Raw genomic sequence first — 14,144 nt, forward strand, 5'->3', positions numbered from 1 at the left:
CATAGCTCTATTTGTACATATTCCTAACATTTCTGCGAATTTCACGATTTTGCCTGTTTTATGCGTTGCATCATGGGAAATGAAACATTTTCTATTATATTCGATTTTTTACCATTCGTTTCTAGCAAACCAGAGACATATTTTAGAAATATGTTGACCTAGCTAAAAATCACGTGATCATGATTGCCGCCGAATCGAACATATATACTGACTGTATTATTGAGAACTGGAAATTCTGCAAATATTAAATGCATAAAATATGTGTGATAATTGGGCCCAGGGTAATATCTGCCCGGTGGCTCCGGGGAGTCAAATACTGTTTGTTCATATGTACATGACATATGAATAGTTATGGGATTCAACACAACACACTCTGCTAATATTACCCTGCCAATAAATTAAATTTATTGTGGCTATTTGTCTTTTGATAATATCATACTAAACAAAATACCATATACACAATCATGCACCACATGACAGATAAAGTACTGTTATATACGAAACTGCGGAACATATGAACACATTCTTTTGAAAGGTTACTTCTGGTGAGAAATGTTCAAAATATCAATAACAGTAAAACTATGTACTAAAAGTTACTGTTTTTTTCACGGGCATGCGCTAGAATTTTGTTTGTCGAAATTGTGACTATCACCACAAACGTTATCCTCAACGTTTGCCATGGTATCGTGCGAGTTCTTCCTTTGCCGACAGAGCGCCTGGCCCAAGACAGTGTCAGTCCGGTTGCGTTTCTCCAAATACGCCTGCAGATCACCTGCACGGATCAGCTTCAGCAATTCCTGGTCCAACTTATCGTTAGTATCTGCGACAGAGCTGTGTTCGATCGTGCGCACGACACTTTGGATCATCTGCTCATCGCGATTAATGGTACAAGTCACGTGATGCACGTCGGTCGGCTCCGCCTCAGTGACATGAGTTCTCTGCTCGTGGTTGTCCAGATCGAGGCCAAGCCTTGGAGTTCGTAGTTTCTCTGGATGCACCTCTCCTGGAATGTTAAATCCAACACGAGCTCGGTTCTGACCGTGAATTATGTTGATTTTGTGTATGGGTGTTCTATCCTTCGGTCCCCGTTTTAACTTTATACAACAGCAACAGCAGCAGTAACAACAAATAATACACTTACATCGGTATCGGTTTGTCCCGAGAACCTCTTTATATCCGCGTCGAAAGTTTGAATTTCCCCAATAATAAATCGGTGGGTTGTACACTGTACTCAGAAGAGCTAGAAAGTCTTTAAAAGTCACCATCAAATCGGACTGGGTATCTTGCCCGCACCAACCTAATACATCCTCAAAAATAGTAAAAACAAAAAATGGGGTGTAGAGAAATACAAACATCACCGTCACCGTTATGAGCATCTTTTCAACCGCTTCCGATTTATGCCCTACCAACGAAATAATAGAGGTGCGCTTATCTTTGGCGGCGTGTTGCTTCGACGTCTGGTCGCTTACGCGCCGCCTATTAACGCGCAGAGCGCGGATAATGCGGCAATAATTGACGATGATTATAATTAAGGGCATCAGAAAACCCGTGACGCAAAGTACGGAGGCATAGACAACAGGAAACAACATCGCTGCTGTGGTGGCTTTACAGTACATGCCGCGGTTCAGTGTCCTGTTTTCGGTGATGGTCATCACTTCGTCATAGGTATATACGTAAATCCTCGGTACAGAGATTCCCAGTGCGGCAATCCAAATAGCGATCACTACTTTTGATGCAGTAGTCATGGTCATTTTCTTGTCGAACGGGTATACAGTGTGCCTGAGCCGCTCGTAGCTTATCGTAGTCAGTGTGAAAATAGACCCGACGATACAGAATATCGGAACAAAGGCAAATGTCTTACAGACATTTTCAGCCGTTACAGAGTCCGTCACGTAGCTAGCTCGGAATCTTGCAGGAGTGAAGACAGCCGCGAGGACACAATCAAATATGCACATGTTCAAAATGAAGATATTGGTGGGGGTGCGGAGATACTTGCGGGAAGATATGATGACGCACGTGACAACGTTAGCAACGACAGCAAACGATGCCAGTGGTATCCCCACAGAAAAAGTCAGAATGCTGGAGATATCCATCTCGCTGTCAGTGTTGTTTTTCATCTTGTGAAGAATTTAACACGCTGGATAATTTGACGAGAGAACAAGAGTGCGTTGTGTTGTTGAATTATTTTGCTCCTTAGTTCATCACCTGCGTACGAATGAAAAAAGAGGAGAAAAAATGTTATTGTGTTCTAAATTTAAAGAATTGCATTGACCTACGTACATGTTTAAAACACGATGTGATATCCTAAGAAATAGACGTTACAATATACACAACAGGGCTTAGATTTTCTATTCAATGTCTTACTATTATGACAGCCAGGCAGAATAGATGTACATTATTCACTAAAAAATCAGTACACGGTTCGCAAATCAAGTTAGCTTCCTGTTTCTCAAGGTTTACAGCACTGAATTCAACCCGTTCGTTGTCAAGGCAATGGTTGAAGGCAAATGGATCGTTACAGAACAGATCAATTTCCTGTGGATACCTGGGAGCTCCAGGCACCTGATATATTAATACGTACAACGTGTAAATACACAAAAATGCCATGGAACTTCAGCCTAACTACGATTAAAAATTGCTTTGGAAATATGAAATGCTGCTACTCAACCTAATTAAAACATTTGGGCCGCGATGTTGTTTTGCAAATACGGGTTTAAGACTAGTTTTTGCTTGCACAGAAATACAAAAACAATTCTGTGGTTTGCGCCACAAATGACACTCACTCTACCTAAACATATGAGTCATGTGACAATTCCTTGAATATTTGCCGACACACTACAAGAAGCAAGATAGGACTATATAACCAATTATATTCATTGAAATTGACTGCAGACACACAACCAAACCATCAGAATAAAATCATCTGTACACATGGCCACTTTGTAAATTATGTAGACTTGATTAAAAATTATTAATTTAATGATGTAACTGTCAATCGTCATCGTTTTCCAAGGATTACACGTATACCTGATATTTCTAGAAATAAAAGTAATATATGCACATCCATAAGATACATCTGTGATACGTTTTGATAAAACCTAGACTGAGATGACCTCACTTTTCTCTAGATTTTAAATGTTTAAAGTTATCCTAATTCATCATATATATATATTCATATGTTTTCGGGAGCGAACATCCGGGCATTTTCACCGCCTGACAACCATCGCCAGTGAAAACAACGGTCGAAAGTGCCCAGGAAACTGTACTTTAGACTAATGATTAAAACTCTCCTGAACAGCCGAGTGTAGCAAGACTATTCCTACATGTCCAACATATATGAATTTGGTTGTTCAGGTTTTCCTCAAAGTTTATTTTCGCTTACTCTTCGATTGGTGTTACACAGCAGATCTCACACAGCCCATAGAAAGACATATGCGCCCAAGCAACACATACGGTTCTGTGTTGATTCGCCCCGATAACAGGCTAACATACAAATTAGTAAATTAACACGCATAGATTGACAACGCAATATATAAAATTAATTTCACCGCAGTTCACTTGAGCAATGTTTTTACACAAAGCATTTATTAGGTAGTGGAAACTAATAACGTCTGGCGACTGTTTCGTTGTATCTGACAAATAATGTCAGATTGATAGTAAAGTGAGATCAGTTGATGTGTGATACGATATGTACCACTGATAGTATATGTAATTCATTTACACAAATGGAACTGGGTATACTTATCTCTGTCAGCCGTTTAAGTAAAGGCAAAGTTTTTTTAATATTTTGAGATATACCGGCGAGAATGGTTTTGCGAGATGCTCGTCCATCGTTACAATAATGTACACCTAGTTAATGACAGCACAGTTGCTGTTGTGGACGGATAAAGTCCAGCACAGGTCCTTTCCCTTATTAACACACAGCAAGACAATCTCAGTATGCGAAGTCAGTCAAAATGAAGGACTACTCCGTTTATTAAGAAACTGGATGAACGTTGTGTACAAGACAAACTAACAAGACTAACAAGTGAAACGTGCTTTTGGTCGCACGCGTGTTTTTGCGTGTATAGCGTGTGATCGTTGAGATTACTTCTCCTACGCAAGATTTGTGTTTGTTTCTAAACCTGTAATGCTTATAACTTAGCGACTAGGTCGGATTGTAATCAGAGAAACATGTATAAGTAACTATAAACACGAACTAGAACATGAAAAACATTTGTATAAAACATCGATCAATAATTGCACAATAAATGGGAATTTTCGATCTCCGCGCGACAGTTGCCTAAGGTGTGAATGACAACGAAGAGAGAAAAACAAACAAATAATTAATGCCAACCAACTACTGAAAGGTGGTTGTTCTTTTATTTATTCGTTACTTAGACACACAGGAAAATGACCCACTTGCAGATCTTTAGATCTTCAAGGCCCCGCTATTATGAAGACTGAATTGTGCAAAAGGGGCGGATCAACCAGCGTTAATCTGCTAATCTTTGCTATGAAGATTCCTGAATTTGTTAATGTGCACTGAGCGTATAAAACACCAGAACATGAAACCGACAGCTTTCTGTGTCACCATTTAAGACGACCTTAGTCTTTAACACCTTTTTCGCTTGTTTAGTAGTCTTGGCAGAATGAACTATAGATAATATTGCTAAGCGAGAGCGACTGATGGGTCAGTGCGAGACACGCGGCAGTTCTAAATACAAGTAGAGGCTATTGCGTCACCGATATCGAAACATATACAAATACACAGAGCTGCTATATTGCATATATGAACAAATCACTCTCAAACGAAGCCAACCCGAAACAGGGCAGTAACAATCCGCAACATTGATTGATTTTACCCGAACCGTGATTTAAGTGAAATTAATTCACAGAAATGATGTAACCTAGCTCATTGATTGATTTTACCCGAACCGTGATTTAAGTGAAATTAATTCACAGAAATGATGTAACCTAGCTCATTGATTGATTTTACCCGAACCGTGATTTAAGTGAAATTAATTCACAGAAATGATGTAACCTAGCTCATTGATTGATTTTACCCGAACCGTGATTTAAGTGAAATTAATTCCAAGAAATGATGTAACCTAGCTCATTGATTGATTTTACCCGAACCGTGATTTAAGTGAAATTAATTCACAGAAATGATGTAACCTAGCTCATTGATTGATTTTACCCGAACCGTGATTTAAGTGAAATTAATTCCAAGAAATGATGTAACCTAGCTCATTGATTGATTTTACCCGAACCGTGATTTAAGTGAAATTAATTCCAAGAAATGATGTAACCTAGCTCATTGATTGATTTTACCCGAACCGTGATTTAAGTGACATTAATTCACAGAAATGATCTAACCTAGCTCATTGATTGATTTTACCAGAACCATGATTTAAGTGACATTAATTCACAGAAATGATCTAACCTAGCTCATTGATTGATTTTACCCGAACCGTGATTTAAGTGAAATTAATTCCAAGAAATGATGTAACCTAGCTCATTGATTGATTTTACCCGAACCGTGATTTAAGTGAAATTAATTCACAGAAATGATCGTTGCTAAACAGCGTAGCATAAATAGTACTGTTTAAATACCTGAACGAAATGTTTGTAAATGCGACCAGACTGTGATTTGAGAAAAGGACAAAATGTCACAATTATACAGAAGCAGAAAGTCGCGTTCAACTGGATAATACTGAAAATGACAAGTGAACGGGTTCCACTGCGTAGATGATTTGATTAAACATGTAAAAGTATGTTCTTCTTGCCAAGGATAGGTTCATTTTATACTTCGCCTATCAAAAACAATACAAGCTATCAAATTAACACTATCTTTATCCAACCTGAAACCAAAGTTAGAATCTTGGAGACAAACAAACTATCCGTAGGGGCGGGGCTACGTCACAAGACGCGCACCACAGTACCATGTATTTTTATGGGCTATGTGTGAGCTGCTGTCAAACGCTGGTCGAAGACCAGGTAAACAGCTAAATTCGAGAAAACAGCACAAACTTAACTTTTAAGTAATTCCGAGCAACCAAGTCTATATGTTGCACATGTAGGGATATTCTTGTTATACTGTACCACAGTCCCTGTGATAGAGGGACTGTGACTGTACAGAGGAGTCTCAACAACTATCTCAAAGTACCGTTTTCTGAGAGTTTTCGGCCCTTGTTTTCGTCGTGACGGCGCCAGTCCTCCCAGAGAATAATCGAGACAGCCAGACGGTGTTCCTGTTAAATGATTAGCTAGTTCACCGATTAATATTAGGCGTTTCACCCGAACAATTTCAAATCCTGTCGCTCCGGTGAGAAACGCACGTTGCAGCTATTGTCCATTGAATTAGCATGCTATCGCGAACAACGTGCTCACAACACCATTAAGTTAATCCACAAACTGGCGTTAATGCAGTCTGGTTCAAATAAATCTTGATTAAAAGATGGCTGTAGCACAGTACTAATAAATTAATACACAACAAGTACGTCATCATTCACAGTATTTAGTTTCATTGCAATCAAGGACGCATGTGACGTCATTCTTACTGTGTTACATCATGGATGTAGTACATCCATGGTTATATTAACAAATCCTTTACATATTCAACTTAAATTTCAAATGCGCGTCACAATTAAAACCTGACGAAAACACAATTAATAGAAAATCTGCTGCAACATAATAATCGCCTCGCCCGCTAACCTTAACCATTTTCACACTGACTCACATGATCAGCCTATGACAAGCATCGTCAATGTATTATTTGTGAATGTGCTAAATGCCGATGGCGTACCGTATGTAGGTGTGACTAACACCTTCTCATGATAGTTTGGAACATACCCTGTTGTTTTGAGATATTAGCTAAAGTGGCAGTCTATCATAGGTGAGTGTGCATAATTTAGGTATTGCTTTTTATAATCCAGGAAATACAATAATTAACCGAATATTTTCTTAAAAACAATACTAAATACATCGTGTATTATCAGGAATATTTCTTGTCTGAGTTATATTTCGGGAGATAAAGTACAGTCACCTACTTACTACGTCATAACCCTACTTTAACGTCATAACCCCCGCAAAGTTTACGCGACACATTAATGCCAGCGATGCCCTTAGGCGCATGTCAAATACGGAGCATTGCAATCCGTTTTTAAATGCTAAGATGCTGTTTTCATGTCGGATTATTCGAGACTCCTTAAATTTTCAACTACGAACAAATGTCGATGTGAGTACAACCTCAAAACCCCACATAAAACGAGTATATACACGGTCAGATAGTCCATTTACATTTACAATTGTATTACACTATGAGCTCACTAGAAGGTGCACGGTAACGTGTTGTATTACGCCTGATTATTTGCATACTGCATTGTGATTCATGTATATCTTTTGAATAACCAACCAAGACATTATTTGCATACTGCATTGTGATTCCTTTATATCTTTTGAATAACCAACCAAAACATTATTTGCATACTGCATTGTGATTCCTGTATATCTTTTGAATAACCAACCAAGACATTATTTTTTATTATCGTGACATGCTTATACAATCTAATCAGGGGAACCACAAATCTGTCACCTGCTCCAAGAACCGAAGAATAAAAGACCGAAACTTCGAAGTGTTACAGTCGTCGCTCCGCTTTCTGTTCTGTATGGGATCTGTAGCGTATACAATACCTTATTTGTTTACATGAAATTCGACGACTGTAGCTGTTTACATAATTCTGAAAACAAACTTCACAATCTGAGCTTTGTGCTCTGCTATCAAAAGGTTAGTAACAAAACAACGGATATACGATTACGTCAGCATATGTCAAATAAAAAAACAAAACATAGGTAATGATAATTTAAAGCCAGGGAGTCGCCGCCTGCGCATGCGTCAGATGGCCATAGCGTGTCACTGTTTACAAACAAGCATCTACCTACGAGGCTTTGCGTTTTTAGCGTGTGTTGTTATCGTCGCTTGGGACTCAATTCCCGCGCATGCACAGGTGACGGCCCTCCTGCTTTAAATTCCATAAGTGAACCAAGTACGCCCAACAAGTAAATTTACAAAATCACAACAGGCATACTGTTACCACCAATCAGGGGGGGGGGCAGGTTTGTATTTTATTGATTGAACCACAGTCCCTTTGAGGGACTGTGATTGAACATTGTTTGAATGACGTCCTCAACTTCGCGTGTGCTTGTATGTGTGTGTGTGTGTGAAATGACAATCAATATTACGCCCGGATCAGGCACCAACCCCAGCAGTGCACATATATTCTACAATACTGACAACGGAAGACAGATTTATTCGTACTCCAATAACGTTAAGGTGCAATTATAAACCGCAGTGAATTTCGTTATGTACATCTCGCAATTGCACCACACCCACTTTATAGTCGAGGTATTGTGTGTACAACCGCCCCACATTACGACATAGTTACTGAATGACGATACTTTTTGATAATCGTCTCATAATGTTCACCTTGGCATACCAGAGTTATGATAATATTGGATTATTTACCGGTTGGCCGAATTCTTGTTATACTGAAATAAAAAAATTCTTTCCTTTCCACTGCCATTTAATTTCACTGTTTTCATGCTTTTAGCAATTTCTCATTTGGTTCACGAACTTTGCAGTAAACAATGGGTTCTATTGCTATATTGTTATATTGTTATTCTACGTCTTCACGTGGATTCAAGTTTTACTTATCAGCGAATATAACGAAACTAAAAAAAACCCAGTGAATATTTAATGCCGAGTGTAAATGCATAACCCATAGATGTAACTAGTATGTAGTCTCTATACATGCTACCGAAAAGGGTATTCACATTCTTTAATATTGGGAGTGTGGAATAAGAGTTCAGTATGCTTACATAGTTTGCAAAACTGCATTTGATTACATAATATTAGTAGATGCCAGTCTCTCACAAAATACTATCCAATGGCGTTATGCGTAACATATTAGCCGGAATTATAAAGTTTACAGACGCAGTTCGCTGGGGACAATGTCGCTATGGCAACATGCAATTTATTACAAATGGGGTTTCAGAAATGATGAACACAGTGAATGATATAATCGCGCAACATAGAATATCCTGTCAGAATATATCATTGGCGAACACAAAACATATCGTCTTTTGGTGAACGTCTTGCAGGAGTGAATCTTTCGGCAGTGAAACTTGTTCCGCGCGTATTTCGGCGGGGACAGTCGGTAGCTTTGTATTTATCGACCGGAAATTTGAGCAGTTGTTTGTTCATTTGTTATTACTACTCCTATTATTTATGTGCAGTGTAAAAATATATAACCTGTTATTATTATTTGAGTTTATATTACGTAAAAATACTACATATATCAAGTTCTTGTGTCTTGAATCTAGCAGTCATAACCCATGCCTTCTGTTCAACAAGAAATGCCATTCGTGGCCCTTGAGTATATTGGAATATACAGTATACAGTTACAGTACGTACAATGAAAATAAATAAAATCATGGCGACTAGTAACATCCAAGATCAAACGCGCTTCATAGTCATGGTCAAACAAGGAAAACAGTATAGATCAATTACAATTTCCGGACGAATAGATAAAGACGACTATTTTTTGTGGTGAAATTCGAACCAACGCAAAAGGGAAGTGCTTGCTGAATTATTATTTACCGAAAACTAAAACAAATAGTTTTTTTTTTGCGCACAATATAGTATCAGTTTGCTGAAATAACGAAACACCTGATTGTGCATGCGTTTTAAATTACTTGTACGTACTATTAATTCGAAGCGCATACAAATATTTGCTAAGCTCATTATATCACAAAACAAATATTATTATGTTGTATGCCGGCGTGCGATGAATGAATGATAATCGAGGGAATATAGTAACAAGCGATATTATATAGAAATAGTCATCCATGTTTGTTAAACCCTTTGTTTGTTTGTTAAACCCTTTGTTTGTTTGTTTGTCAAACCCTTTGTTTGTTTGTTTGTCAAACCCTTTGTTTGTTTGTTTGTTAAACCCTTTGTTTGTTTGTTTGTTTGTTAAACCCTTTGTTTGTTTGTTTGTTAAACCCTTTGTTTGTTTGTTTGTCAAACCCTTTGTTTGTTTGTTTGTCAAACCCTTTGTTTGTTTGTTTGTTAAACCCTTTGTTAAGTTCAGCCATAACTCTTACCATGGAAGGTACTAAAAAATTAGTACCTTCCATGCTCTTACTTAGCGAGCAAGCGTAGATGATTCAGGCTGATATATACGTTTGTAAAACGAACTAAAATACAATTACGCACATTCCCTAGAAATGTCCATGGACTCCAAGATACCTTTGCCGAAATAGAAATGAACATCGCATATTACATTATCTAGCACCTATTCGTTATGCTATTCTCTAGAAGAAATGAATCACATTGTTTTACTTTTATTTAGTTTAGTTTTATCATTTTAGTCTTTTGTTATTTGTTACCATACTAAACCCCCTGATGGTTTTGGTTGTGTAATAAAGTTATTATTATTAGTGATGCAGTATCAACCGTTCAACTAAAATATATTGTATGTGTACATTAGACGTATATAAATCACGACACTAATCATGGTATATTTAAGTTGCTCGACATTATAGATACAGAGTGTGAGGCTACATTTGTCAAGTACATTTTACGAACTGATCGCACAGATCGACATGTGTTTTTCATCTGCATTTTCATCGACATCTGCATGACACGAACCGTTGTTGTAACGACAGTCGTTTACTCCAGGTCGAGATTTATACCGTTAGGGATTATATGTTACATGAATTGATTTCGCCAATTATAATTTAATTTTAATTATAACTTTAATTATAATAATGAACATACTCTTAAATCGTAATTCGAATTTGTATATTTGATAAAGAAACGGGCACGAATACCTCGTTACTCCTAGGGTCGGAACACAAAATACTCAACTATTATCAGTTTTGTGCGTGCCGAAGGGAATATTTTGTGAACATTTTGTAGCCCCATGCTTCACAATCAAGTAATTGTGTTGCCAGCAATTCGCACATCGCAGTTGTGGTTGTTGCTATTGTGTTTGATGATTATCGGCATAGAATGAGGAATATCAGGTGCAATCTATTGGAATATTAAAACACAGGATATGAGTTTCAAAGTCAGGTCATATGTTGAGTTGCATTATTTGCAAAAATTCAAAATAAAAATTTGTCGTATAGAATATAGATTCTGAACCGCGATACCCTGATACAATCTTGAAAGTCTTATTAATAATGTCTAAAAACAAGTTTGAACGTCATTTAGAAATTGTTTTCATAACATTGTAAAAATATTAACCAACAATTAAATTTTATATACGACACTGTTTCATAGGTGGGGTATTTTGAAAAAGGAATCACGAGGTCATATCAGACGACAACCGAGATGGTTTCCCCGCTCAAAAATGGCGATATACATTGCACGCACATTTTATATTAAACAGGCGTTGTGCAGTGATCCAGACACAATTACTCCAAAATGATGGAACCTATCCACACTGAAATTACGTCAGCATTATCAGAACGCTTTCTCCTTTTGTTAAAGCGAGGGAAAATACAGATACTCCTGAGTACAGCATTACACTGAAAAGATAAGTGAAAATGGCTACAAAGCGAAGAGCAACAACTAATGAAAACGACTGCCATGTTGAATTCGCTTCAGCATTTTGTACAAAAACATGCTTTTAAACCCGAACACACAATATATGCACGTTTTTTTTTCATCACTATAGAAAAAATGTTTGACGTTATGATCACAGTTATTATAAATTAATCAGAGGGCTTATTTTACCTCAAACTTCCATTACCAGTTGCCGCGAAACGAAAACCACGTCCGTTCAGCATCCTGACATTCTCATTGTGGTTACTTAGAACGAGGCCAGCCTTGGGGCCCACTAGGTTGTTCGTTATTATTCTACACGCACATATCAAACGAACTCTGTTGAACATATTATATGCATAATACGGTAATTTCGTTGTTATTTTGATTTTATGAATAACATGAAAACACTGAATGCACACATACTACATTCCCGCCTGCTTATTTCATGGCATTTTTTTTTTCGTTTTTTTTAAACATATTCTGAAATGTCACTAACTCGGAGGGCTCTAATTTGAATGCATCATGCATCATGCACATCCTAATTTTAGCCCCCAAAAAGCTTTATTGAAAATTGAAAATGCAATATGAGTTTTGTCAAAAGTATTTTACGGATTTTTTTACCTAACATTTTTTACTATTTTTGGCAATGATAAATATAATATAATGTTAAATTCATAACAGTAAAATTTATCGTACGAGTCACACAATTATCACCAACCAACCTCATCTTCTTGAATCAACTATTTTTAACATTTTCAAATACGACAAGGAACACATTGCTAACCGCTCCAAAAGAATGTTTTGATTGCCGGCAATCTTAGCTCTGAGGCAATACACGACTGTATAAATATGAGCCCTGTCTTCAAAATGGAGGATGTGGAAACAGTACAAAACGACAAGGGAGATTTAATATTGTCTTCTCGGTATGAATACAAACACGAATTTAGTCAAAACAATCGTATCCGTATCAGTAGGGCATGGAAAAGAGTGTGTTACTGTTGAGGATGTTTGATGTTCATTTAGCCGATGCATTAATAACCGCCTTTCTTATCCTACTAATCAGATAAGCACACACATTTGAAATAATATTTTGCGATGGTTAACGCACAATTCATTTTGTAATGTACACGGCGTACATAACGTTTCACATTTTAGATGTGTCTATATATATATATATATTGTCATTGTTATTTGGGGATGACTGAAGACCCCTGAATGCCACAAACTCGCGAATGCGGTACGTAGTTTAACATCACTACTGTGTAAAACGCAAAACGACCAGTACACAATATTCTTGTCTCTTGAACGACTAGAACAACACCCTTTGTGGTATCCCAGCCACAACAATAATATTACTACTTAAAGAGCAACTTGAAGGTAAATTCGTCTCCGTACTTTAAAAAAGTAAAGAGAATGATACTTTGACACTGTAATGCAAACACATCACATATCCTTCAAATTTGCAAATTATTCTCACATTTGTTTTAATTGTGTCTACTGGATTTTAATAGTGAACTTATGTTTATTACAACATTAATGTCGACCATTTTAGCCCGCATAAATCGTTGCCCACTTTGCGTTCTCAGAATTTCCCTTTCTATCTGCCGTTCACAGGAATTTCCTCAATAATTGCAATCCACTGTGAAATCTTTCTATATTTCCATAATTTATTGCTTTTCGTGGCGGGGGGGGGGGTGCATCACACAATACTACACAATTCTACAGCAAAGTAATGTATTAAACTCTGATCTACTTCATTCTGTTTTGTCTCCGCCCAATTTTGTTCGAATTTATTTTATCATGTCTTGTGAAATATACGCACTGTCTTGCTACCTTTTATTTTAGTTTTGTTTGTCCTTTTTTGTCTTTACTTTAATTATAATTCAATTTTGGTACAAATAGTTTCATTTTGTACGCCTTCGTTTGTGACAATTCCTCAGCACTATCTCGTCACAGTCAGGGACACATGACTACACTATTTGTCTGTGCTTCCAAAAATCTACTCTCACACGTTTTGTTATATCTCTCTACGAGTTTTCACCTGTTAACACATGCACGTACCGCCCTACTGCACATTTATACCTAGTGGTTATCACAATTCCATTATACACAATATTTAATTTTGTTTTAATATTTTTATATGTTTGCTAGGCCTATATTGTTGTCATACAATATCGTTTTAGCTCTCATGTGCAAGATTTCTCCACACTCAAACAATGTATACTCATTATGTTACTTCTCTGAAATATGCAAAAATGCCAATTCATTTCAATGAAGTTATTAGCTGTTGTCCTTTGAATTATATTTTCATAGGCCTCCACTCTCCAGATTTGGAAGGCTTATATATGCATATACAAATACATATATGTATGCTACCGCGCATTTTGACAGTTTGATGTCAACTGCCCGCTTGATATAATCAAAAAATAGATTTTCATTTTTGTTCAATTTTACTTTTGATTGCGTTGATTGCGTTCTTTTCCTATTCTCTACTGTATTCGTGTATTTATTTTTGAGGATGTATCAACGTTTGGGTTATCGAAATTTG

The 14,144-nt window shown here is 37.1% G+C and overlaps 1 protein-coding gene across 1 annotated transcript; it reads right to left on the reverse strand.

Moving 5' to 3' along the window:
• Positions 1-382: 382 nt before the first annotated feature.
• LOC144348234 (neuropeptide FF receptor 2-like) lies at positions 383-11,855 on the reverse strand. The gene is made up of 2 exons (XM_085499942.1): positions 11,786-11,855; positions 383-2,205 (listed from the first exon to the last, which is right to left on the reverse strand). The coding sequence occupies exon 2, from the start codon at positions 2,115-2,117 to the stop codon at positions 606-608; it is 1,512 nt and encodes a 503-aa protein (XP_085356068.1). The 5' UTR covers positions 2,118-2,205; positions 11,786-11,855; the 3' UTR covers positions 383-605.
• Positions 11,856-14,144: the final 2,289 nt, after the last annotated feature.

Source organism: Saccoglossus kowalevskii, chromosome 6 (genome assembly GCF_978046115.1).
Source record: "Saccoglossus kowalevskii chromosome 6, keSacKowa6.1, whole genome shotgun sequence".
Lineage (NCBI taxonomy): Eukaryota > Metazoa > Hemichordata > Enteropneusta > Harrimaniidae > Saccoglossus > Saccoglossus kowalevskii.

What these genes read in the sequence shown, in the direction of transcription:
- LOC144348234 (XM_085499942.1), bottom strand. Translation starts at nt 2,117, where the DNA reads ATGAAAAACAACACTGACAGCGAGATGGATATCTCCAGCATTCTGACT.